Genomic DNA, 26513 nt, shown 5'->3' on the forward strand with positions numbered 1-26513 from the left:
CAACAGCACCAGGCCCCCTGCCCACCAGGGACTTGGAACAGCCCGCTCCGCAAAGGGTGCAGCAGCTGCCGTGCTGCCTTTAGCTCTGGGGATAGTGTAGGCTGCAGGCCTGGGGGGCCAGATCCATCCCTGCTGGATCCGAAGAGCAGAGTGGAGAGAGCAAACTCCTAGGGGCTGGATTGCCAGAGAGGCACAAAAGGAGAGGAGGACTTTCAAAGGGGATTTGGTCCTTTCCCCTCATGAGACTGCCACCCATATTCCCTACACTCCGCCATGCCTTCAGAGTGCTCCCTTATTTTCTATGGTTCCCGGATGTTGCCTTTTTACACCTTTATTGCCTTGTCCAGGTCTGTCAGGTTGGAGACAAAGGTCAGGCTGTGGTTAATGACTAACTCTGGTCCCCACATCAACAGGACACCGCAGACGGCAAGTCAGGGTAAAGATATGTGTAGGACACCCACCCGCAGAGTAAAACTGCATGAACACACTTGGGGAAAGAAGGGAGCGAACCGCCGTGGTGGGGGGACCCAGGCCACAGCCCCCACCGTCCCTCAGCTGGGGACAACAGGTTGTCAGCCAGGGTGGGGCCAGAGCCCCATCCCACAACCACCACCAAGCTGAGCTCAGCGTGACTCAGCAGTATTGGCCCGGGCTACCCCTTCCACCAATGACTCAGCAGCAGCCAGTGGACCTTTTCCCAGGCCCCAAGGCCAATCTTTCCAGTTCCTTGTATTAACTCCCCTTCGAGGATGGGACATTTCTCACCTCTGCCCTCCTCTCAAGTTCCTGAGGTTGGAACCCTGGTAGGGGCCTTTCCTGCCTACTAGGACCTTGCATGCATCAAGTGTTTGGCTGAAGACGATTTTCCTGGATCCTGAGTTCTTGTTCTGTAGAGTCGGACTTCTCTAATTCCCAAAGAACAAGCGGCAAGGAAGCCTCTGGACCAGTCTCCAGGAAAGGCAGCCCAGAAATTCCCCATAGGCATGTCTCAGTTCCTAGAAAAACCGGTCCCCAGACCAGACAGGCTGACCAGGACTCAGAGCACCAGAGACGCGCACACGCGATACTCCAGGGCTCTCTACCCTTTCCATCCCGCATACCACCTCAAGGCTTCAAGACCTCCGCAGGGAAAAAGCAAACCCACGAAGCATCGTGAACCTTGAAACCCTAGACTTCTGAGTACCCCTTCCATACCACATATCCCCATGAAGTGATACCCTTCATCACGTGAAGCAATTTTTGGGCAATGGAGGGTCTCTTTGCCCTACAGACGTACCCCACCCACACTGAGCCCATCGCTGAACTCATGTTCTCAGGCCTTGCCTTCTGTGAAACACCCCCAAAGGAGCTCAGAGCCATCCCTCCCCCTAATCGCCATGACCACCCGACCTCAGATTGGCGCTCGAACCACGACCCCCGCCCCTCCCCCAGCCTCCATTTCACAACGGCCTCGCGCTCCAGGCGCGTGACTACCCCACGGGAGAAGGGTGGGGCCGGGATCCCCCTCAGTCAGGATTGGTCGAGTACAATCTTCCTTCCCCGCCTCACAGCACCGCCCATTGGCTAATCCCTGGCTGGGGCGTCCCGCCCCCTGGGGGGGGTCAGCACAATATAAAAGGAGCCGTCCGCGCTCGGCCCGCAGCAGCCTTCGGAGATCCCGTGGATCTGTGTCTTGCTTCAACAGTGTTTGGACGGAACAGACCCGGGGCCTCCCTTTGTTAGCTTCCACCGCTCCTCATCTGCAGCCGCAGCCTCCGGGACCATCACCTCGCCGCCTTCAGCTCCCAGGACCAGCTAACACCGTCTCTTTGCGGGTAGCTCCAGACTGCGTCTCAACCATGACCTCCCAGATTCGTCAGAATTATTCCACCGAAGTGGAGGCTGCCGTGAACCGCCTGGTCAACCTGCACCTGCGGGCCTCCTACACCTACCTCTCCCTGGTGAGTAACCCGGGCTGCCCTCCGCACTGGATCACTCGCCCACCCTGCCGCGCATGCGCGGGCCCCCTTTGTTCCATCAAGGGCGGGGACCTCGTGCGCCGGCCTCGCCCCTGCACAGCTCTTGTTTACTTTGAGATTGTAGCACAGTGTGGACGACCAGGCTGGCCTCGACTAGCACGTGCTTTCCCTCTGCTCCCGAGTATTGCGTTTAAAGGTGTGCGCCACTGCGTTCCGTTAACTCGCTTGTAATATTTCTTACCGCAGGGCTACTATTTTGACCGGGATGACGTGGCTCTGGAGGGTGTAGGCCACTTTTTCCGCGAATTGGCCGAGGAGAAGCGCGAGGGTGCCGAGCGTCTCCTCAAGTTGCAGAACGATCGCGGAGGCCGTGCACTCTTTCAGGATGTGCAGGTGAGAGCGGCGGGGGACATTGGTCAACACCGAGCGCGCCGCACCCATGCGGCCCCTTGGTTTGTTTGTTACTGCCATCTCGTGGTTTTGACCCGATATAGGTCCGACTGCTGGAAAGTTGCATTCCATTCTTGAGGGGTGTATGTGGTGGTGGTGGGGATTGGCAGGTAGAGACAGTTAAGTGCACAGTGTCTCAAAGTGGGAAATGCAGTGCAAACCGAGACCACAGGATGCTGTGATCCGGGGAGGCAGGGTCTCACTTTGTGGCCCTAGTTGACCTGGAACTCATCAGAAGCGGGCCGTAATGTTTCTGTACTGAGCAGGCCCTGCATAGACCGTTTTATTCTTGGCTGGGAGGATGGAGGACTAGTACTGAGACACTATTTTCTCTTGTGCAGAAGGCATCTCAAGATGAGTGGGGTAAAACCCAGGAGGCCATGGAAGCTGCCCTGGCCTTGGAGAAGAACTTGAACCAGGCCCTCTTGGATCTTCATTCCCTGGGCTCTGCCCGCACAGATCCTCATGTAAGTACCTTCTTAGTCCCTTTTTTCCCTGTTATGGCAAGACCTTGGCTGCCTGTATTACAGTTTTAACCTAACCTCCTGCTCACACCTGCCTCTGAGAACTGGGTCTCTGATGTCTCTCCTTCCTCTGCAGCTCTGTGACTTCCTTGAAAACCACTTCCTGGATAAGGAGGTGAAGGTCATCAAGAAGATGGGCAACCACCTGACCAACCTCCGCAGGTTGGCTACTGGACCCCAGGCATCTCTGGGCGAGTACCTCTTTGAGCGGCTCACTCTCAAGCATGACTAGGAGGCCTCTCCTTCCGAGGGGCTCCCACCTCTGCTCTGCACCAGCCCGCCTCAGGACCTTCACCCTAACCTCTCAAGAAGCCACTAGGCAGCTTTGTAACGCCCTGGAGCCCCTCTCAAGTTTTGGACCAAGTAAAAATAAAGCCTTTTGAAGCAGCAGTTGGTGACGGCCTGGCTCTTGTTTTCTGTGGGAACCGTGTGTGTTGGAGGGATGGGTCTTGGCAGAGGAGTGGAGGCCTCATAGCTGAACTCAAATGAGCTACACCCCTATCACTGAAGGAAAACTAAACAAATGGGGGCCTCTAAATGCCAGTGCAACGCATGCTGGGAGGGTGGGGCAGCCAGGGTCACAGGGTGTCCATGGGATGCTGAGCTAGAGGTTGGGGCCCATCAAAAAGGAGGATGTGAAAGTTTGGACCACTGTCCAAAAGGGAACCAAAACCTTGCTCCGGGGGTGGGTGGGATAGGGTCACTGGATTACACTGCTGTGTCTGCTCTAACATACAGGAGGAGGGCTGGGTGAAACTGCTCCCTGGACAGTCACATGGGCAGGAAAATGACCCAATACAATCACTGCTTTGTACTCTGGCCACCCCATCCTCAGATTTAGAGATTGAAGGGAGAACTCAGCCATGCACTGAGGTCTGAGAGCCAAGGAAGTAGCCAGTGCGACTGAGAAACATAATTTAAGTTTTGGTTTTCACGGTGTTGGCTGACAGGAGCCTGCTTTTCACTCTTTGAGGCTGGCTCTTGCCTCAGTCTAGGGAGGCTTTGAACTTTGGGTCCTTTGTTGCGAGCCCCTGTGACTTCCTGCATATCTCTACCCAGCGGTCACTGAGCCTCAAATCCAAACTAAGTCAACATCACCTTTCCTGAAAACACCGGCCTCTCCCAACAGCAATTCAAGGCTTTGCACAGAAGCGCTGGGCAGGCTAGAGCAGACTGAAACCAGGAGGAAGCTGGGGCTCCTGCTATGTGTTTGTGAGGCTAAGGCAGGACTGCTGCAGATTTGAGCCATCACCTTGGGGTGTGCCAAGGACCTACCTGAAAAACTAAGCTTACACAAAGGCGGGGAGCGGGGAGCGGAGACAGGACACGCTGCAACACAGGACTTCATGCTCAGCCACACGGAACTCTTAAATACATGTATATTTTTTTCATCTCTGGACACACTCCAATCACACACCTTCTGCCCTCCCCCTCCAAATGCAAACCAAGAAGGGCCTCAGGTATGAGGGCCCCCCTTCACTGAAGCTGGGGCAGGACAAAGCTTGCAGGCAGAAAGGCCTCGAGGTACATGTGGGGCTTCGAGAAGCCAGTGGGCTCGGTTCTAGATCAGGAAAGGGGATCAGGGGGCAGCACAGTGATCAGACTCCTGATTTGGCCACTGGGAGCCAGAGCCCAGCTGTTTCACCGCAGGCTGAGCCGTTGTGGGGTTGATAGTCATCCTGTTCTCAAAGGAGGCATTTCCTGGAGGGGACACTGGGCCAAAGGGAAGAATAACCTCTGGTCCACAAGAAGGCAAAAAGGTCTGGTCCAACTCTGCATGCTCCCTGGGAGAAATGAGCAGGACACACCCAGGGAGACCAAGCTTGCAGCCTGTCCTGGAATCCCAGCTGCGGGCTGAAATGGAGGACCTTAAGCACTGTTACCTTTGCTTCATTGACTTTTGCCCTGCCTGGCCTTGAACTAACTTCCTGTGTAGCAGAAGACAAACGCCTGACCCTTCTGCCTCTACTTACTGAGTGCTGGAATTACAGAGGTGCACCAGCAATTCAGGTTTACGAGGTGAGGTGTTAGAGCTAGATCCCTGGGTGTGCCAGGCAAGCACTCTGACAACTGAGCTACTTTTCCAGCTCATATTCAACTATGTTAATCCCTGAGGCGTCCTAACTCTGCACTTGGCGTCCCGGTTGCAGAGAGGCCACAGATTCTAACATGAGGGGCAGGCCTGAGCACAGCATACTCTGTGGTTTAGGATCAAATGAAGAAGCTGCAGCCTGGAAAACAATAAACCAGGAGGCTGAAAACCTCTGGCATCGAAGAACAAAGGCAGATTCCTGGCCTCTGGGACCCAGTCTGAGTCTGGAGACTCCAGACCAGAACACAAAGAATGCATTCTGCAATTCAAGAAAGGCACACAGCGGCGTGGAGTGTGGGGGCTCCAAGACTGGAGCCCAGGGGCTGGAGTGTCTGAAACAGGCTGGGCTGTGGACCACACTGGGTACGGGTCCCTCTCAGGGTCTGGAGTGGGGTTCAGGCACCCTCCCATCTATCAGGCCCTCTGCAGGAGGGACACAGGACAGGTAGGGAGTGGGGTAGAGGGGCTTAGTTACGCTCCTCGCCCACGGAACTGGTAGGACTCAGGGGCTCAGTGGGTGTGCTGAGTGAGCTGGAGGCGCCAGTGTCCACTGAGTTGCTTCTCTTGCTTCCACCTGTGGAGGAAGAACAGGAGGCCCGGCGGGGCCACTCCGGTGCTCGGATGTTGCGGCGGTCCTTGGCAGCCTCTTCTTCCTCGTCATAACGCTCACTGTCTTCCCGCAGTAGTCCATCCCGGGGCTCTTCCTCGTCCTCACTCTGGTGTGGGCTGGAGTGTCGAGACAGTGAGGGCGATGGCGGCACGGAGGCTGGCCGTGGGTAACGGTACCCCTGGGACTGCATAACCCGGAGCAGACACAAACAGGGTGAACGGGTGCCACATAAGCCCTCATTAGTGTCAGTCCCAAACCAGCCTGTCCCGCCCGGCCCAGCATTGGTCCGGGCTTCACTTACCGCATCTACCGCGTGGGGCTCATAGGTGAAATGATCTGGAAAAGCCTTGGCCAGGGCCATGTGGCGTGCAGACATGTAGTACTGGGCAGGAAGGGGGACAGAATATGTCAGAGTTACACTCCAGCTCCCGGCAGACCAAGCCCAGCCACTTTTTCTTCTCTGTGTAGCCCTGGTGGTCCTGTTAAACCCAGAGATCGGCCTGCCTCTGTCTCCCAAGTGCTGTTATTTAGGCATGGGCCACTACTGCCTGGCCATATATTTTATTAAAAGAAGAGCCACGCGGGGCTGGAGAGATGGCTCAGAGGTTAAGAGCATTGCCTGCTCTTCCAAAGGTCCTGAGTTCAATTCCCAGCAACCACATGGTGGCTCACAACCATCTGTAATGGGGTCTGGTGTCCTCTTCAGGCCTGCAGGCGTACACACAGACAGAATATTGTATAGATAATAAATAAATAAATAAATAAATATTTAAAAAAAAAAAAAAAGAAGAGCCACGCTCCCCAGATTATCACCGGGGGAAGCAAGGCAGGGTCTCTACACTGTGCCACTCTGTAGGTGCTAGGTAAGGGTCTACAACCTAACCACCCCATTTCCCCTGAGCCAACACTGAGCCAAGCTCCACCCCTGTCACAGGAGGAGTCTAGGCAAGGGCTTGACAGCCAACTTTCCCTTGGTAATTAGCTAGGCTGGCTTATAGATAGTATAGTTCTCCTGCCTCCCCCTTCCAAGTACCCGGGATGACAAGCCTGGGCCAATAGATACAGCTGGTCACACCTGAGGGTTGAGGGGATGACTACCCACGCCCAACTGGCTCTGAACTGTCAGCAGGCTCCACTTTGCTACACCTTTAGGCAAACAAGTTCACTGGGCAGATTTGTCTGTCCCAGGTAAATATCCTTATGTAACTGCAAATGCCCCGTCTGGCTAAGCACGGATCATCTTTGTTACACCTTACCACAGGGCAGACAAATTCTCAGATCAGGTGCTGACTGGGCACGCCACTACACACAAATGAAAAAAACGCTGGCCAGATGTTATTTCTAGGTTGTTTTGTTTTCCTTTTTTTTTTTTAAATTGATTTTTATTGAGCTCTACATTTTTCTCTGGTCCCCTCCCTGACTCTCCCCTCCCCGCTTCAGCTCTCCCCCAAGATCCCCATGCTCCCAATTTACTCAGGAGATCTTGTCTTTTTATACTTCCCATGTAGATTAGATCTACGTAAGTCTCTCTTAGTGTCCGCATTGTTGTCTAAGCTCTCTGGGATTGTGTCCTTTCTTTTCTTTTTTTTTTTTTTGGTGTATGTATGAGTGAGTGTGTGTGTGTGTGTGTGTATGTGTGTGCACACACGTACCCATCTACAAAGACCAGAGTACAATTTCAGGTGTTATGCCTCAGGAGCTTTTTTTTACGATTTGCTTATTCATGTGTGAGTATATGCATACGTGTATGTAAGCTGTGCATGTGTGCGTGCAGAGACCAGAAGAGGCACTGACTCCTGGGGGTGAAATGACCAGTATTTCCTGTGAGTGCTGGTGTCTGCATGCTGATAATCACACAGCAAGTGTGCCTAACCACAGCGAGCCCTCTCTTCAGCCCATCTTTTTCTTTTCTCTTTTTGGAGTCAGGTCTTGTTATGTAGACTAGGCTGGCTTGGAACTCACAGAGATCCACCTGCCTCTGCAGGTGAGGTACTGAAATAAAAGACGTGTAACAATGCCGGGCCTTCATCTTGTTTTTTTGAGATGGGGGGGTTTGCCATAAAGAGGGTGCTGGCTATCCAGTGAGCCCCAGGTATCCTCTTTTCAGTGCTACACACACAGGGGCCACCGGATTTATTGTTGCTGTTGTTTTTTATGGGAAGGGGTGTTTCGCCTGCTTGTTGTGTCTGTGCACACGAGTATGTCTGTCAGATCCCCTAGAAATGGAATTTTAGATGTTTGTGAGCCACCATGTGGGTCCTGGGAATCGAACCCAGGACCTCTGGAAGAGCGGCCAGTGCACTTAACCAATCTCTCCAGCAACGAATTTAATTTCTTCTTTTTCAAGACACAGTTTCTCTGTGTAACAGCCCTGGCCTTCCTGGACCTCTCTTTGTAGAGCAGGCTGGCCTCGAACTCACAGAGATCTGTGTGCCTCTGCCTCCTGAGTGCTGGGATTAAAAGTGTGTGCCACTAAGGCTCCTGTCCCATTAATTTTTTAAAGAGACAGCAATTATTATAAGTAGGAGATGCTGCCCTATCTCCAGCCTCTTTCTTTTTGTTTTTATAAAGACAGGGTTTCTCTGTGTTTCACTGGCATCATGGAACTTGTTCTGTAGACCAGGATGGTCTGGAACTCAGAGATCCTCCTGCCTCTGTCTCCCAATTGCTGGGATTAAAGGCGTGCAATACCACGCCCATCCATCTCCAGCCTCTTAGGGCTACAGAACCAGCTGAGGCTAAGGAAAGGGAAGTCAGTCATACCCGGCCTAGGTACTTCCAATCCAACAGGTCTGACAGCCGCTCTGTGCGATTCCGCTGGATGATGCGCTGTCGCCGGCTCTGCTGACAGAAACTGTAGAGGAAGGAGGTGAGCTGTGAGCAGGAGTCATCCAGGCTGCGGAACCTCCGGTCCAGAATGTAAATGCCTAGAGAGGCAGGGATCAGGGTTTGTTAAAAAAAAAAAAAGTCTGAATTGTGGGCGAGACCCCCCTTGCTGTCCTTTGTTTGTACTGACCGTAAGCTGAGGGATCTGCGATGTGTTCCTCCATAAAGCAGCCAAAGCCCGAGAGGTTGGTGGAGATGCTGGGGATGCCCATGACGGTGCACTCCGCTGTAGGGCCAAGAGTGGGAAAGCAAACTCAGCAGGTCTCCAGCCTGCTCCGCAAAAGAGATGCCTCTACACTGCCACCTGCTGGCAACTGCGCCAAGCACACCCTGGCTGCACCTGAGGGACGCTGAGGGCCTCCTCCATTTCTAGGAAGGGAAGCTAGGAGACTCAGAAAAGTGAACCAGCTGAAGAGCCCGTGATTAAGAGGATACTTATTTATGGAACACTAACGGTGGGCTTACAGAAAGAACTTTATTTAATCATCACATAAGATACATTGTGTGTGTGTGCATGTGTGCCTGGTGCCAGAGTATAAATTTTGGATTATCACATGGTCATAGTCAGGTTGGTGGTTGTTGTTCTGAGATATGTATGTATGTATGTGTGTATGTATGTATGTATGTATGTGTGTATGTATGTACATATGTATGTTTTTCAAAACAGGGTTTCTTTGTATAGCCCTGGCTGTCCTGGAACTCACTTTGTAGACCAGGCTGGCCTCGAACTCACAGAGATCTGCCTGCCTCTGCCTCCCAAGTGCTGAGATTAAAGGTGTGCACCACCACCACCCGGCTCAGTCAATGCTCTTAATTGCTGAGTCATCTCTCCAGTCACAGTCGTACGAGACAGGGTCTCATGTAGCCCAGGATGACCCTAAACGCAGGAGGCAGCCAAGGATGACCCTGAACTCCCAATCTTCCTGCCTCTGCGTCCATTAGTGAGCGTTGCAGGTGTAGATGCTGGCTGCTACCTGGTTTGTCTGAGGGTTTCCTGTGGAGCCCAGGAAGGCCGTGAAATGCTGACTGCTGCCTCAGCCTTCCCAGTGTGCTTCCACTAGGGGTGAGGAAAGAGGTCAGAGAGAGCTGATGGCAGCCGGTGATTCCAGGCTCAGGATAGGCCCTACCACAGGAAGCTAAGGCAAGGGCTGCCATGGGTTCAAGTCTAGGGGACAGAGACCCCGTGATAGAACAAAGCTTTTCAGGCATGGCAGCAAGTATCTTTTTTTTTTTTTACTTTTAAGACAGGTTTTCTCTGTACAGCCCTGGCTGTCCTGGAACTCACTCTGTAGACCAGGCTGGCCCCGAACTCACAGAAATCCAACTGCCTCTGCCTCTAGCACCCGGCCACTATTATCTTAATTAGAGCAGTGCCAGAACTTGCAAGTGACCCTCAAGGCCTGGGCTGCAGCTTTCTCGTAGAAGGAGGGGGTGGGCATTACCCCTCTCTGGAGATTCCAGCCACTCCTTCCCACATCTCCTCCCAGATATGTGTAATTCGGTTCCAGCCTTATTGGTATGGCCGTAGGAGGTCCTACAGTATAGAGTGTGGGAGGAGGCCCCATTGCTGCAGCCACGGAGGTGGGGAGACTCCTCTGTGATAGGACTGCTTTAAGGATGCCCACACTCCTCTGAGTAACCCCTCACCCAAGCTCTGTAAGGAAGAGAACTAATGATTCACTCAGTGTGTGTGTGTGTGTGTGTGTGTGTGTGTGAGAGAGAGAGAGAGAGAGAGAGAGAGAGAGAATTGATGAATATACCTATAATACAAACACTCAAAAGATAGAGGTAAATTCTGCTTGTAGTTTTTCACAAATAAAATAGTAAAATTAAAAAAAAAAAAAAGATAGAGGTAGGAGGGTCAAGAGTTCAAGGTCATCCTCAGACACAGTGAGCTTGCGGCCAGCTTGGGTTTCACAAAACCCTGTGTAAAAAACAAAAATTCACAAGAAAGCCCCATGGTCTTCCCTCAGTGAGGGAGACTTTGAAACAGGTGATTGCATCTCAAAGCTCAGGGCTGAATCGGGGTGTGGAGGGGACCAGGAAGTTTAGCTCGTAGACCGCTTGTCTGGTGGGCACAAAGCCCTAGGTTGAACAGCCAGCACTGTAAAATAGGTCACAATGGTGCAGGCTTGTAATCCCAGCACTCTGCAAGTAGAAGCAAGAAGATCAGGAGTTCAAGTCCAGCCTTGGCTACATAGCAACTCTGAGAGGCACTGGGAACAGCCTTGCTCATCAGCACCTCATGGTTCTGAGAGATCACATGCCAGCAAACTGGAGACGAGGTTATCCTTGACAACCACTGGAAATGAACACCACACCAGTCTTCTAGTCCTGAGCCCTGTGGACTTCCGTGTCACAAAACCGTACAATGGAACAGGCTCAGTCCTTACCATCATCCCTAAACCGAGGAGCCATGTTGCAGGTTCATGCCAGAACTGCACAAACCCTCTGCTACCCCCTCCCCTCCCCACCACACTCACCAGGTGTGTAGCCCCAGGGCTCATAGTAGGAGGGGAAGACTCCAAGGTGACAGCCTCGGACAAACTCCTCATAGTCCACAGGGAGCAGAGGGCTCGTGGAGGAGAGGAACTCCGGGTGGAAAATCACCTGCCAAAGGAAGAGAAGTAAGGACCCAGAGTAGCCAGGGAGGGCACATCAAACAAACAGCAAAGTGGACAAGCCAACAAAGACTTAAACTAGATTCACCTGGCCTCAGAAGTCACGGTTCTTTCTATAGTTCAGGTGGTAGTTTAAAATAAAAATCCCCTCCCCCACCAGGCTCATAGGGAGTGACACTATTAGGAGGTAAGGCCTTGTTGGAGGAAGTGTGTCACTGGGAGTGGGCTCTGCGTTTCAGAAGCTCAAGCCAGGCCCCGTGGCTCACTATCATTTCCTGCTGCTTGTGGATCCAGGTGCAGCACACTGAGCTCCCTCCCCAGCATCATGTCTGCCTGTGGATCCAGGTGCAGCACACTGAGCTCCCTCCCCAGCATCATGTCTGCCTGTGGATCCAGATGCAGCACACTCAGCTCCCTCCCCAGCATCACGTCTGCCTGTGGATCCTGGTGCGGCACACTCAGCTCCCTCCCCAGCATCACGTCTGCCTGTGGATCCAGGTGCCGCACACTCAGCTCCCTCCCCAGCATCATGTCTGCCTGTGGATCCAGGTCCCGCACACTCAGCTCCCTCCCCAGCATCATGTCTGCCTGTGGATCCAGGTGCGGCACACTGAGCTCCCTCCCCAGCATCATGTCTGCCTGTGGATCCAGGTGCCGCACACTCAGCTCCCTCCCCAGCATCATGTCTGCCTGTGGATCCAGGTCCCGCACACTCAGCTCCCTCCCCAGCATCATGTCTGCCTGTGGATCCAGGTGCAGCACACTGAGCTCCCTCCCCAGCATCATGTCTGCCTGTGGATCCAGGTGCAGCACACTCAGCTCCCTCCCCAGCATCACGTCTGCCTGTGGATCCTGGTGCGGCACACTCAGCTCCCTCCCCAGCATCATGTCTGCCTGTGGATCCAGGTCCTGCACACTCAGCTCCCTCCCCAGCATCATGTCTGCCTGTGGATCCAGGTGCAGCACACTGAGCTCCCTCCCCAGCATCATGTCTGCCTGTGGATCCAGGTGCGGCACACTCAGCTCCCTCCCCAGCATCACGTCTGCCTGTGGATCCTGGTGCGGCACACTCAGCTCCCTCCCCAGCATCACGGCTGCCTGTGGATCCTGGTGCGGCACACTCAGCTCCCTCCCCAGCATCATGTCTGCCTGTGGATCCAGGTCCCGCACACTCAGCTCCCTCCCCAGCATCATGTCTGCCTGTGGATCCAGGTGCGGCACACTGAGCTCCCTCCCCAGCATCATGTCTGCCTGTGGATCCAGGTGCCGCACACTCAGCTCCCTCCCCAGCATCATGTCTGCCTGTGGATCCAGGTCCCGCACACTCAGCTCCCTCCCCAGCATCATGTCTGCCTGTGGATCCAGGTGCAGCACACTGAGCTCCCTCCCCAGCATCATGTCTGCCTGTGGATCCAGGTGCAGCACACTCAGCTCCCTCCCCAGCATCACGTCTGCCTGTGGATCCTGGTGCGGCACACTCAGCTCCCTCCCCAGCATCATGTCTGCCTGTGGATCCAGGTCCTGCACACTCAGCTCCCTCCCCAGCATCATGTCTGCCTGTGGATCCAGGTGCAGCACACTGAGCTCCCTCCCCAGCATCATGTCTGCCTGTGGATCCAGGTGCGGCACACTCAGCTCCCTCCCCAGCATCACGTCTGCCTGTGGATCCTGGTGCGGCACACTCAGCTCCCTCCCCAGCATCACGGCTGCCTGTGGATCCTGGTGCGGCACACTCAGCTCCCTCCCCAGCAGCATGCCTGCCTGTGGCTGCCATGCTTCCGCCATGGCAGAATGGACTAAGCCTCTGAACTGTAAGCCAGTTCCAATGAAATGTTTTCCCTTATAAGAGTTGTCATGGTCATGCTGTCTCTTCTTAGCAACAGAAACCCTAAGACAGTACAGTTGATAAACTAAGAAATACGAAACCCAAGGACGAACCCTACCCCACCACCACCACCAGCCCCATCCCAACCAACCACGGGCCTCACCTTCACACGGTCAGCACTGCTGTTGAAAAGGCCAATTCGGCGGATGGTGGTCAGGATGGGGTCTGAGGAGTCGTCTAGCATGTTGTGGGTGCACACAGGGGGGAAAGACTGCCGCTGTAGAAACCACAAGTTAGGTGTGTGGGGGGGGGTCATGGGAGGGACAGATTTGCTGCTTGCTCATGGGCCACGCTGATGCCAGGGATCTGAAGATGTCCCCAACAGAGGCCAACAAATTCCAGACTGGAACCCAGCTTTTTCCTATAATTATCATGAACAAAGCCACCACCACAGCAGAAAATCCAGTAAACTGAGGCAGAGCTGATCTGAGGCCCTCCACAGATGACGAGGAAGTGTCTGTCCTTAAAGAAATCCCAAGAAACCTTGGCAAGATGAAAGCAACCACGTGGCTTTACAGCCACCTCAGCTGATGTAACCATGTAACATAAACCAGAATGGCAGCAGGATGCTGATTCTGTCCCCCCAAAATAAGGAAATCCCAAGGAAATTTAAAAGCCCCCAGCCAAGTGGGCAGTTATATCCATTTGATAACAAGCTGTAAGGGCAGCTGGGAGTTGTAGTTTCTTAAGAACCCAGGAATCATAGCTGCAACTCACGGATAGATTGACAGGAAACCCTAGACTTTTCTACTAGGAAGAAGAGCTTATGACTGTCTTGCACCACCTCGCTAAAAGACACACACAATGGCGGTGTATGAGGGCCAAAAACTACAACTCCCACAAGGCAGCGGTGGCGTAGGCCTTTAATCCCAGCACTCAGGGAGGCAGACACAGGCAGCTCTCTTGAGTTTGAGGCCAGCCTGGTCTACAGAATGAGTTCCAGAACACCTGGAGATACATAGAGAAACCCTGTTTCAAAAAGAAAACAAAAGAAAAGAAAACAAACAAACAAAACTGAACAAAGAAACAAAAACACTACAACTCCCAGTAGCCCATGTTAGCATTATTCAAGAAGGAAGTGGCTGCCTCGCTTTAGAAATATTTTCTCCAGGCCAGGCGGTGGTGGCACACGCCTTTAATCCCAGCACTCGGGAGGGAGAGGTAGGCGAATCTCTGTGAGTTCGAGGCCAGCCTGGTCTACAAGAGCTAGTTCCAGGACAGGAACCAAAAGCTATGGAGAAACCCTGTCTCGAAAATTCAAAAAAAAAAAAAAAAAGAAAGAAAAGAAAAAGAAATCTTTTCTCCAATAGCACATCCTACCCCATTAGTCCATGTTAGCTGTCTAGATTCCCAAACAGTCTCATCAATGTGGACCATAGGCACCAAAGCCCATGACATGCTAGAAATGAAAGAACTCCCAGCAGCCTCAGGGGCAAAGGAAGTCAGTCAATAAAGTTCAAAATAGAGTTCTTATTTCATGGGCCTCATCTTCCTAATGCTTCCCTTTCACTTAATTCCAACATCAGGAACCAGAGGATTCTGAGGGAAATAGGACACAGCCATGGGAGCAGGCTAGGGGACCCATGCTTTAATCCCAGCACTCCAAAGGCTGAAACAGGAAGATCTCTAAGTCTGGGGCCAACCTGGTCTACATGGAGAGATCCACGATAGCCCAAGGCTAAGCAGAAAAAAAATGTGTCTTCAATAATAAGACAAAAAACAAAAAAATACCACCATACCACCATGGGCTGGAGAGATGGCTCAGCGGTTAAGAGCACTGGCTGCTCTTCCAGAGGTCCTGAGTTCAATTCTCAGCAACCACATGGTGGCTCACAAACATAAGATCTGGTGCCCTCTTCTGGCCTGCAGGAATACATGCAGACAGAACACTGTATACATACTAAATAAATCTTTTTCTTTTTTGATTTTTGGAGACAAGGTTTCTCTGTAGCTTTGGGGCCTGTCCTGGCATTAGCTCTTGTAGACCAGGCTGGCCTCAAACTCATAGAGATCTGCCTGCCTCTGCCTCCTCCCAAGTGCTGGGATTAAAGGTGTGCGCCACCACCGCCTGGCCCAATAAATCTTTAAAAAGAAAAAGAGGCTGGAGAGATGGCTCAGCAGCTAGAGTACTGCTTATTTTTCCTAAGGTCCTGAGTTCAATTCCCGGCAACTACATGGTGGCTCACAGCCATCTTTAATAGGATCTGCTGCCCTCTTCTGGCATAAAAGCATAATGCAGGCAGGACTCTGTATACTTAATAAATAAATACATCTTAAAAAAATAAACACACACACACAAAAAAACCACCAGCACTTGGGAGGCAGAAGTAGGCGGATCTCTGCAAGTTCGAGGCCAGCCTGGATTAAAGAGTTAGTTCCAGGATCTAGAGCTGTTACACAGAGAAACCCTGTCTCCCCACTCCCCCTGTCCCACAGACACACATTAATTAATTTCAACTCCCCAAATAGCTGCTCCTTGCCACCTCTCTCTGTCTAATAAGAGCCATGACTAACATAAAGGCTTCTGGGCTGTAGTAACTTAGTGAAACCCCAGTTTCTACCAAGACTGGAAATGCCGCCAGACAGCATTTTAGGTCTCTAGCTGAGATTTCTCCCTTTGCTGGAACCCTTCTAACCTGATGTCTCCACCAGCATGTTTTAAAATACCTTATGCTATTACTTTCTCTGTTCTGTTACCATACAAAGTCAAAAAATGGTTACTATATTGGAACATGGTGTTCCAAGTGACCTAAATTTGTGTGCCTGGCCGAGTCATACTCGGCTACAGAATAAACTGTCTTTCTCTCCATCTCTCTCTCTTTTTGTTTTGTTTTGTTTGTTTGAGAAAGGGTTTCTGTGTATAGTTCTGGCTGTCCTGGAATTCACTCTGTAGACCAGATGCCTTCAAAATCAGAGATCTGCCTGCCTCTGCCTCCTTAAAGGTGTACACCACCACCACCAGGCCAGAATAAACAATCTTATTCCCTTTGATGTTGAAGTTGTGTTTTTACATTGACATTTCTGTGGATCTCAGAATTGGCTCTCTATGAAGGGTTACCCAAGAGAATAGAACTCCCAGAAACCTTTGGGGCAAGAGGCCTCAGGAAATGCTGGGAATGGGATGCAGACCATACCTGAGTAGCAAAAATGGCTCTCTTCATCATAGTGAAGTCCTCCTTGTCCAGCATCTTGTTCATGTCTGGGAGGCTCCCCCTGCAAGGGGAGAGATAGGCATTTGGAAAGGAAGAGGTGAACAGCTCAGATCGGGTGACCAATGACGGCAGGGTCAGGGCTGGGCACTCACACTAGTAAGGACTCGTAAAGCTTCCTCCCGAATTTCTCCTTAACTGTATTGGCCGTGTCCCTGGAAGGGAGAGAGACAAATGTCACACACACACCAGCTACTGTTTACTGTCAGGCTTTGGGGCGACAGGGAAACTGAGATCTGTGCCAAGAAGCAGGCCCTGGGGGGCTTCAGACTGGGGGTGGGGACTGGAGGACAGGTGGCCTTTCCTCTGATGTCAGCGACTCATCTGTGAGGGGAGTGCAAAAATAGAAGGACCTCGGAGCTGCAGAGAGCCTGCGAGGCCGGGAGGAAGCCCAGCTACAGAGCCTTCCAGAAATGTCAGCTATTATTAGGGTCTGGGCGAACCTTGGACAGTGATGCGAGGCCCTGTTTTATAAACAAGAGGAATAATATTCTGAGAGAGGAACATCTTGGCACACAAGCTCGGAAAGACTATCACCCTACTGTCTCATGACTTATGATCCTCCCAGGGACACGCTGATCCAGCCACCCTGGACCCCTCTCCCTGACCCCCTCCACACCCTGGCCTCAGTGTGCTAGCTAGTATGACCTTGGACTTCTGGGCCTTCGGTGTCTCCTTCCCAACTGTTGGGATTAGAGAAATGGACCACGATCCTGGTCTATGCAATGCTGGGGACCGAACCAAGGGTCTTACGAGTGCTGGGCAAGCACTCTATGGACCGGGCTGCAGTCCAAGCTCGCCCTCACTTCAACAGGCACCTGCTCTCACCAGGGTCAGAACAGTGCCCACACGTGGTAGATTTTCAGAGGCTGGGGGACAGTGAATGCATGGGTGTCAGAGAGACGGAAATGGGCCCAGGAGGGGTGCGGTGGCTCAGCAGAATAAAAAGGAAGGTCACAGCTGGTGGCAGGGCAGAAACTGTGGTGGGTCATCTGCCCTGATCACGTGCTCATACTTGCAGCCAGACCACGCGCTTGAAGTGAAGGTTTTACTAGGAATGGGTGTGGCGTCCTGATCAGGTCAGAGATAGCCACCGCAGAGAGGTAAGCTGTGGACCCCAGGGTCAGCGGGCAAGGACTGCTGACCAGAGCTGTTTGCGCACGGCTTGGCCCTTCAGGGTCTCCACGTTGAAATTGTTGGTCCGGGCCGGCATGATGAAGAAGGCAACAACTGTCTGCTCGCTGCCGTTCACCTGGGACAAGAAGCACAGGGACATCAGTACGCTAGACTCAACCATGCCATCATGGCTAAGAACTATGTGACTTCTGATTTTCTTTTTTATCACAATACAGGAGATTAAAATCAAAGTCTCCTGCATAGGTAGGTGCTGTACCACTGGTCACACCTCTGGCTCTCACTGGGCCATCCTAGGCAGGGGCTCTGCCCAGACTGAGTCACATCCTCAGCCCATCTATGTAGGTGCTCTAACCCTGAGCTAAGCTCCCAGTCCTGTTTCCATCCCCCCCCACCTCTGCCCTGCCCCCAGAATGGGATAGCAGGCCTGTGCCACCAGACCTGACTGCTTATCTTTCTGGGTCTCTGTGCTCTGCTCCTACCCGAGGGTTTCCATAACCACCCCGTAGGTCTCCATTCTCCCTGGCTATGAACACTTTTTCTCCTCCAGCTCCCTCTCCATGGACCAGGCCTTACTCTGAGAAGATAGTTGAGCCGGGCTAAGGCTTCCAGGAACACATCAGCTCCCTTGTTGGAGAACTCGTAGCGGCCAGCAATAAAGAAATACAGAGTCTTGTCTAAGTTGAAGTCCAAGTGCCTAAACAAGTCACAGGAAAGAGCTCAGTTCCCAAGCTGGGTCTGAAAACTACAAACTCCAGAAGCCACAGGGCCAAAGCATTTTTTACAATACACTGGTATCAGAGGTCACGGTCAGATTGGAGCATTTTCTCCTTTGAAGGGCATTTAATTAACACCCATCACACAGCTCTAGATGTCAAAAAATAATGGAGAGGGCCGGAGAGATGGCTCAGCTGTTAAGAGCACTGATTATTCTTCCAGAGGTTCTGAGTTCAATTCCCAGCAACCACATGGTGGCTCACAACCACCTGTAATAAGATCTGGTGCCAACTTCTGGCCTATAGGGACACATGCAGGCAGAACACTGTACACATAATAAATAAATCTTAAAAAAAAAAAAGAGCTGGGTGGTAGTGGCGTATGCCTTTAATAACAGCACTTGGGAGGCAGAGGCAGGCATATCTTTGTGAGTTCGAGGCCAACCTGGTCTGCAAGAGCTAGTTCTAGGACAGGCTCCAAAGCTATAGAGAAACCCTGTCTCAAAAAGAGAGAGAGAGAGAGAGAGAGAGAGAGAGAGAGAGAAAGAGAGAGAGAAAGAATGGAGACCACAGCTGTCCCAGGGCTCTGGAGGGCCAAGGAGTCCAAACCTTCACCCTCTCTGACACGTGGGAGTCCGGACCCCAGCCCTCCTCCATCAGACTAGAGTCTCACCCCCACCCTCTCTTAGCCATCTGGCTCACATACCCATAAAAATGACCTCGCACAAACTCCTGGATTCGTGCTTTGCTCTGAGCATGAAGGTTCTGGAACTCGTGCATAGCAGAGAACTTCTTCACATTCAACCCGTTGGGGGTCACAATATCTAGGGTTGGGAGAGCAAGTCCACCTTTCATTTCTTTGTTCTGATCAAGAGGGAAAGGACTTCCTGCTGTAACTTCACCGTCCTACAGCCCCTGGTGAGCCCGGCTCCATGGGACTGATTCTACTTGACCTTTCTTTATTTCTTATTTTAGTTTTTGGATTTATTCCTTTTATTGTATGTGTATTGGTGTTTTGGCTACAAGTATGTCCGTGTACCATGTGTGTGTCTGTTGCTTGTGGAGGCCAGCAGAGGATGCCAGACGTCTAGGAAGTGGAACCATAGAGGGTTGTAAGCCACCATGTGGGTGCTGGAGGTGGAACCTGGGTTTTCTAGAACAGCATCCAGTGTTGATACACTTGGGCAACACACACACATCATTAAATAAACAAACACACTTTTAAAAATTAATTATATGAGGGGAGGAAATGGTTGAGCTCCTGAAAGAGGCATGAAGACAGACAGCTCGTCGTGACGAAACGAGACCAAACACGATAGCAGTCACAGCACTGTGGTAACTGAGGCCCTTCAGGGACTGAACCCTCAGTGTAAGGCCACCCCAGAGAGACCTTGGCTGACAAAAGAAAATAAAAGAGAAAGAGGGGGCTGGAGAGACGGCTCAGCGGTTAAGAGCACTGGCTGTTCTTCCAGAGGACCTGGGTTCAATTCCCAGCACCCACATGGCAGCTTACAATTGCCTGTAACTCTACCTCCAGGGGATCTGACTCCCTTGCACAGCATACATGCAGACAAAATACCAATGCACAAAAAGTAAAAATAAATAAATCATAAAATAATAACCATTTTTTAAAAAAAGAGAGAGAGAAAGAGAAGGTATATCTCGGGGGAAGTGGACCAATGGCAGTATTTTTAGTTCCTGTTTCAGAGAGGGAGGACAGATGAAAGCCACACCCCCAGAGTTCCTGAGTCCATCAGACCCCCATGTGGTCACCCATCTGTGGGAGCTGGGCCACTGAGAGCCACGCATATGAAAATACTAATAAAACTGCTTAAAAAGACGACCCAAAACCAAACACACAGCAGCCAATGAAAGCTGGGCACGGTTAAGTATGCCTGTAATGCCAGCACTGGGGGTGGGCGGGGACGGGCAGACTCCAGGTTCAGTGAGAGACCCTGCCTGTAGGTGTCAGGAGAAATGGCTCAGCAGTGAAGCCAGCAGCACCTATTTCGGGTGGTTAACAGTGCGTGTAACTCCATCTGATGTCAGGATCCAAGTCCTCCTCTACCTCCATGAATACACATGTGCACACACAGGTGCATGTACCCACTCACAAAGACACACACACACATAAATAAAACCTCTAAAAAATAGGTAGTCAAGCCGGGCGGTGGTGGCGCACGCCTTTAATCCCAGCACTCGGGAGGCAGAGGCAGGCGGATCTCTGTGAGTTCGAGGCCAGCCTGGTCTACAAGAGCTAGTTCCGGGACAGGCACCAAAGCTACAGAGAAACCCTGTCTCGAAAAAACAAAACAAAAAAAAAAAATAGATAGTCAGTCAGTCACAGAGAAGACACCTGAGAGTCTTTCTGGTCTCCACATATACATGTATGAAATATAAACCATGGGGGCTGGAGAGATGGCTCAGAGGTTAAGAGCACTGCCTGCTCTTCCAAAGGTCCTGAGTTCAATTCCCAGCAACCACATGGTGGCTCACAACCATCTGTAATGGGGTCTGGTGCCCTCTTCTGGCCTGCACAGACAGAATATTGTATACATAATAAATAAATAAATAAATATTAAAAAAAAAAAGAAATATAAACCAGTGTGCATCACACGCACACACACACACACACACACTTACAACAAATCACCAAAAAATTACAACCCAGGACCTAGGGCAAAGTTTAAAGTTGAGGAGCATATGGGGCAGGATGAGCAAACCTAGTTCCAACCCTACTTTATTCAAAAATAAAGCCTGCTATATTTGCATTTCTTTCAGAAGATCAGCATGTATTAGCCACTTGTGAAATCAGAATAAAAGAAACTCGCCGTGGGCTGGAGAGATGGCTCACAGGTTAAGAGTACTGGCTGCTCTTCCAGAGGTCCTGAGTTCAATTCCCAGCAACCACATGGTGGTTCACAACCATCTGTACTGAGATCTGGCGCCCTGCTCTGGCTTGCGGGCATACATCGAGGCAGAATGTTGTATACATAATAAATAAATAAATATTTAAAAAAAAAAAAAAAGAAACTCGCCGGGCGTTGGTGGCGCATGCCTTTAATCTCTGCAGTCAGGAGGCAGAGGCAGGCTGATCTCTGTGAGTTCGAGACCAGCCTGGTCTACAAGAGCTAGTTCCAGGACAGGCTCCAAAGCTACAGAGAAACCCTGGCTCAAAAAACTAAACCAAACCAAAAAACATAATAAAAAAAAAACCTCTAGCTCCTATTATCTGTATCATTCAGGAAGCGGAGGTGGCCTGCTTCATTTACAAGTTCCCATCTCAACCCAGGACTTCCAGGAATTCATGTTCTATTCTCCGGAGTAAAACTAAATTGATAGGGGCTTGGCAGAGCCTCTTCCCTCTTACCTGGTTTCCTTTTGAGGAGGTGCTGAGCCTCAATGGCGGTGATCTGGGACACAGTGGTGAAGACGTGAGCGCAGTGGGCAGCGGCTCGCTCCATGCAGTAGCGATGGTAGATCTGCCTCTCGCCTGCTTCCTTGTCCACATTGAACTGAGCAGGAAGGGAGGGAAATCAGGGTCTGGAGGACTGGGCTAAGACTCAGGTCTGGACTGCAGCCCCGAGGGAGGTTGGGACTAGCAGCTGGACTCTGAGAACAGGATCTGGGCTGCTCTTGTGGGTGTGAGGGAGAGGTTCAGGGTCTGTCCCGTTGTCTAATGATAGAAGGGTGGGGAGCCTGGACTCTTAGGAGCATGATTCTCTGCCAGGGCTTTGGGCTGTCATGCAATGTTTGTGTCTCCCATGCTTCCAGCTCACGTTCTCCAGGTTGTTGTAGAAGTCCACGGCACCAGCACACAGATAGCGCCCTAGCAGCGTGGCATGGGTGGTGAAGATGGTTGCCACTGGCAAGCGCCGGGCACGGCACAGACACAGACCGATGCCTGCCAACCATTCGTGGAAGTGGGCAACCACATATGGCTTTTCTTCGTTCTGCGCCAGGAACTGTGGAGCAACGGGGACAGGGTCACTGTGTTTCCACGTGTCACAGAAGGAACCCCCAGCATGCACAAGGAAGCAAGGGACGGGAGACCACTGACGTGAAAACAGCAGGCAGCATTCACACAGACAAGGCCCTGAACCAGCTGACCTTGGTCCCAGAAGCTGATGGGAACTTGTTTGTTTGTTTGCCAGTGTCTAAATCCTGGCAAGGCTGAAATGCAAGGACTAACATGCCCATGTCCCTAAGTCCCGCTCTCAATTCCACACTTGGTATCGCAATCAATGGCAGTAGACGTTTTATGGGTAAAAACAGGATCAAACTTTCAGAATCCCTTGAATCAAGTTGTCCTGTTTGTCCTAGAGCGTTACAGTCAAGTTTCCCCTAGAATGGGGAGGAGGGAGCAGCCCAGATTCTGGGTCCTGAAAGCAACTCTCGATCTGTAAGCATCAAGAGTCCCCTCCAAGCTTAGATATAGTCAGCATCAACAGGAGAGTTGCCGGGCAGTGGTGGCGCACGCCTTTAGTCCCAGCACTCGGGAGGCAGAGGCAGGCGGATCTCTGGGAGTCCGAGGCCAGCCTGGTCTACAAGAGCTAGTTCCGGGATGGGCACCAAAGCTACAGAGAAACCCTGTCTCGAAAAAACAAAAAAACAAACAAAAAAAAAAAACAGGAGAGCAACTCCCAGAGTTCCTGTGACCAATCCCACTACTGACACACCCTCCCGGAGGCAAGGCCCTCAGTGTGTTTACACTGGAGACTGGAGTAAAGGAGGCCGTGGCTGGCGCTTCTGAGAAAACAAGCTGCACGCCGGTTGTGGTGGCGCACGCCGGTAGGATTTGCTGAAGGAGGCAGAGGCAGGAGGATCACGAGTTCGAGGCCAGCCTGGGCTACACATTTAAAAAAAAAAAAAAAGAAAAAAAGAAAACAAGCTGCACCCCTGGGCATTCGTATACCCCCAAATCAGAGTCCATCCTTGCATTAAAGAAACCACAATTCCAAGACTGCCCAGGGGAAGCCCACCCTCTGGCCCAGGAAGGGATGGTGATTGGGTTTCCAGTCTGGGTAGAAAGGATGAGGTGGGGGTCTGTAGGAGGGCCTACCTCACCCAGGAACCAGGTGGTGAGGAAGCCAAACAGGACAGCGTCATTAGCCTCACGGTCGTACCAGGGTACCCCGATGTTGCAGGTGTCCCAAAGCTCACCCTTCCAGCGCTCCAGGGCCCAGGCTGAGGCCCCTACATCCAGGAGCACCACTAGGGGTCCCCCCTCGATCAGCCAACGCCCAAAATACACCTAAGAGAGAAGCAGAGGGAGGCTCAGACAGCTGGCCTGTGCTTCACCCCACTGCCTTATTCCGGAACCTGGGAACTGAGCTCAGCCGGCTCACTGTCCTCATCCACTGCCCTGCTCGCTTACTCGCTCGCTTGTGCCCCTACCTAACTGCTGCCTGCTAGGTTTCTCTTCTGCCATGGCCTGTTTTGTAATCTGTAATCACAGGCCTAACAACCAGGACTGCACTTTCCTACCCACGGCCACTTCCCTAAAACTCCACGTCCCTCCGTCCCAATCTGGCTTGGTCTGGCCAGAGACTCACTGGGGTACCCCTCCCCCTCCCAGCTGTTGTCTGCCCTTTTGCTGGGAGGGGTCTATTATTAGGAACCGTTGCCCCGGGGGAGTGACGTGGCTGCTCTGGGGTCCCATAGGGACATGATCTGGCCTGGCTGGATGCTGGAGCCCACCCCAAACACAGGTTGTGATGATGGAGCCCTGATCCTGTCTCTCTGTCTTCCAACCCCTAGTCTGTGCCTTCTGCCTGCCTCTCATGGCCTCTCCCCAGAAGCCAGACACATCACCTTCTTCTTTCTCTCTCCCTCTCTCTCTCTCTCTTTCTCTGGTCCTGTTTCTCTTGTCCTGACCTTGAACTCAGAGATCCACCTGCCTTTGCCTTCTGAGTGCTTGGAGTGACTGACTTCTCTCAAGACTGAACACGGGGCAGGCAGGGCTCTACCACTGAGCCACAACCCCAGCCCCTCACTGGGGGATTCTAGGCAGAGGACTCTACACTGAGCCACACCCCAGCCCCTCACTGGGGGATTCTAGGCAGAGGAATCTACACTGAGCCACACCCTTTCCCTCTCTTTAATCCCTGGACCTGCTCAACTCAGACTCTATCCCTCTATTCCAGTTTCTCCTCTCTCCATCAACACTCCATCTTTTTGCCTGCCTGGCTACTGTTCTTTACTTTCTTCATTAATTTTGAGACAGTGTCTTGTTGTGGTCCAGAGTGCTGGGATTACAGGTGTGCACACAGCACCTGGCTCTGACTGTCTTTCTGTCCAGTTCCAGCTTGTTTCTACCCTGTGGGTCCGGGAGCTCAGCTTAGATCCATCCCCATCCATCTACCTGGTACCACTGGCCTTCCTTACCAGACCTGTCTGTCCCTTTCTTCCCTAGGTCTGCTGGGCCCATGCCTCCTGTAGCCCCTGCTGGCAGGCCATGTTCCCACCCGCCTGGGTAGAGCTGTGTCCCACCTTACAGCCCTTGCTGTTCATGGAATCCAGGGTCCTCTTCAGCTCAGGAGTCGGGGGCTCCAGCAGCTCCACCTGAGTCCTCACGCCCTGCTCCGTGTATGGTCCCACCAGGTAGTAGTTGTCACCCCACTCATCCCCAGTCACCTTCGCCTTCGTCTGCAGCACAGTGTAGATGCCACCCACTGTGGGCCAAAGTGCAAAAGGACAGACAACCCCACCATTGGTTCACAGCTCTGATGGGGCAGAAAACAGGCGGGAGCCCACACTTGGGAAGCAGAGGAGGTGGGGGCTGGGGTCATGGAAAGCCCAGAGGGCAGCCTCTTGTGAGGTGAGGGGAGGAGCAGGGTTAGGCTCCTGGTCGTCTGAGGGTTTTAGGAGCTGGGGGAAACAAGGATTGGGGACCCAGGTTCTAATGCTCCCAACTTTCGGGTGCATCAGCTTCCCACAGTTACCTAAAGGAAGCTGGAATTCATAATCCTCACCTCCAGGGACCCTGACTATGACTCTCAGGGAAGGGGCACAGGCACACTGGGCCCTGCTCCTCCTGTGACCCCACCTCAGATTGAGGAATCTAGGTCCTCGGCTTCTTGCCCTGGGACCAGCACCGTGGCAGGACACAGCTCTGTCTGCCAACTCCCACCATGCTGGGAAAGACAGTCTTTTTCTCCCCCAGGATGGAGAGAACGAAACACTCAGATCCACGCAGCCCAGCCTCCTCACGAGCAAGAAGCTAGTGGTCTAGACTACCCCCCCGCCACAACTGCGGGCTGTGGGTTCCTCCCATTCCAGTGTGCAAGTGAGGGGCCTCAGGGAGACACCTCTCCACTTAGGAAGCCATGGCTTAGGCCCTGGGTCCTTCACAGCTGGGCATTCAAGTTCCCAGCTCTTTCCCACCTTGGATCTAAGAATTCGAGTGTCTAGGCTCCCCTCGTCTTTACACTAAAGTGGTCAGGTCCACCATGCTCTCTGAACTATCCACGAATCCTAAGTTTTCGGAGCAAACTCTAGTTCACAGTCACATCCTCTGGACCACAGACCCGAAAGCTCCGTGCTCCCCAGGGTTTTAGATCTGAGGTCTCTCGGCCCTCGAAAACCTCCCTCCAAGACCCGGGAATCTCTCTCTGAGTGCCCTCTCCCCTACATCGCAGGACCTGAAGCCTCCTTCCATCTTGAGAGTAGCCTCTGGTCCCTTCCCCCCAGGGCCTAGGACGCCTACTCCTGGCCCACCTCAAGGACACAGAAGTCACAGGCGCTTTTCACAGGACCCAAGTGTTCGCCCACGAAGCTCTGTGCCCGTATGAACAGGGTTTGGGGCCCCCATCCTCGACTGCCCTCCTCGGTCAAGGGACCGAGGCTGGCGTTCTCACCCTTGTTGGCCACCTCCCAGGCCACCTCGAAAAGCACTGTGTTCTCCGGGTCGAACTCATCCTCCCAATCTTCCAGTCCTGGAAGTGAGGACATGGAGAGACTGCGGCTGAGAGGCATGGCTGCTACAAGCAAGGGACTTCGAGCACCAAAAATGAAAACCGGAGAGGTCGGCTGGGAATGCACCAGACTTGGCGACCGGCCGGGTTAGCGGGTGTCCCACGGGAAGCTTGCAAAGCACTCCGCTTCCTATTACACGACCGCACCCCCGCCCCAGAGCGCTCCGACTCAGGTAGGAAGCACGGCGACACCGAGTCGGGCGAGCAGCTGCAGTGATGCCTTGTGACCGCCAGGAGGCACTGCCCACACTGCTGGTCTAGCAGGATTGGTCCGCGTCTTGGGGACGGGACTGCGGCGTCTTCTTATTGGAGGATGGGATCCAGTTTCTCTAGCCAGACCCTCCCGGGGTCCTACAGGGGGCGGGGCTTGTTGCTGGGCAGCATGAAAGTAATTGGTGAATAGAACTGTCAGTCTCGGCTGCGGCCCCAATTTGGGGAGGAAGGGTGGACAG

General features: G+C 52.5%; 2 protein-coding genes across 2 annotated transcripts; one reads left to right on the top strand and one right to left on the bottom strand.

Moving 5' to 3' along the window:
- Positions 1–1626: 1626 nt before the first annotated feature.
- Positions 1627–3322, top strand: Ftl (ferritin light chain). The gene is made up of 4 exons (XM_041654492.1): positions 1627–1940; positions 2205–2351; positions 2750–2875; positions 3009–3322. The coding sequence occupies exons 1-4, from the start codon at positions 1839–1841 to the stop codon at positions 3162–3164; spliced, it is 531 nt and encodes a 176-aa protein (XP_041510426.1). The 5' UTR covers positions 1627–1838; the 3' UTR covers positions 3165–3322.
- Positions 3323–4297: 975 nt separating this feature from the next.
- On the bottom strand, positions 4298–26265 carry Gys1 (glycogen synthase 1). The gene is made up of 16 exons (XM_041653995.1): positions 25945–26265; positions 24578–24759; positions 23148–23339; positions 21865–22050; positions 21456–21600; positions 18792–18909; positions 17946–18066; positions 17381–17487; positions 16331–16390; positions 16161–16239; positions 13130–13243; positions 11004–11130; positions 8651–8746; positions 8398–8561; positions 5936–6016; positions 4298–5818 (listed from the first exon to the last, which is right to left on the bottom strand). The coding sequence occupies exons 1-16, from the start codon at positions 26060–26062 to the stop codon at positions 5492–5494; spliced, it is 2217 nt and encodes a 738-aa protein (XP_041509929.1). The 5' UTR covers positions 26063–26265; the 3' UTR covers positions 4298–5491.
- Positions 26266–26513: the final 248 nt, after the last annotated feature.

This window comes from Microtus oregoni, unplaced genomic scaffold (assembly GCF_018167655.1).
Source record: "Microtus oregoni isolate MIOR12 unplaced genomic scaffold, Mior012 000000F_ref0000247, whole genome shotgun sequence".
In the NCBI taxonomy this organism is placed as follows: Eukaryota; Metazoa; Chordata; class Mammalia; order Rodentia; family Cricetidae; genus Microtus; species Microtus oregoni.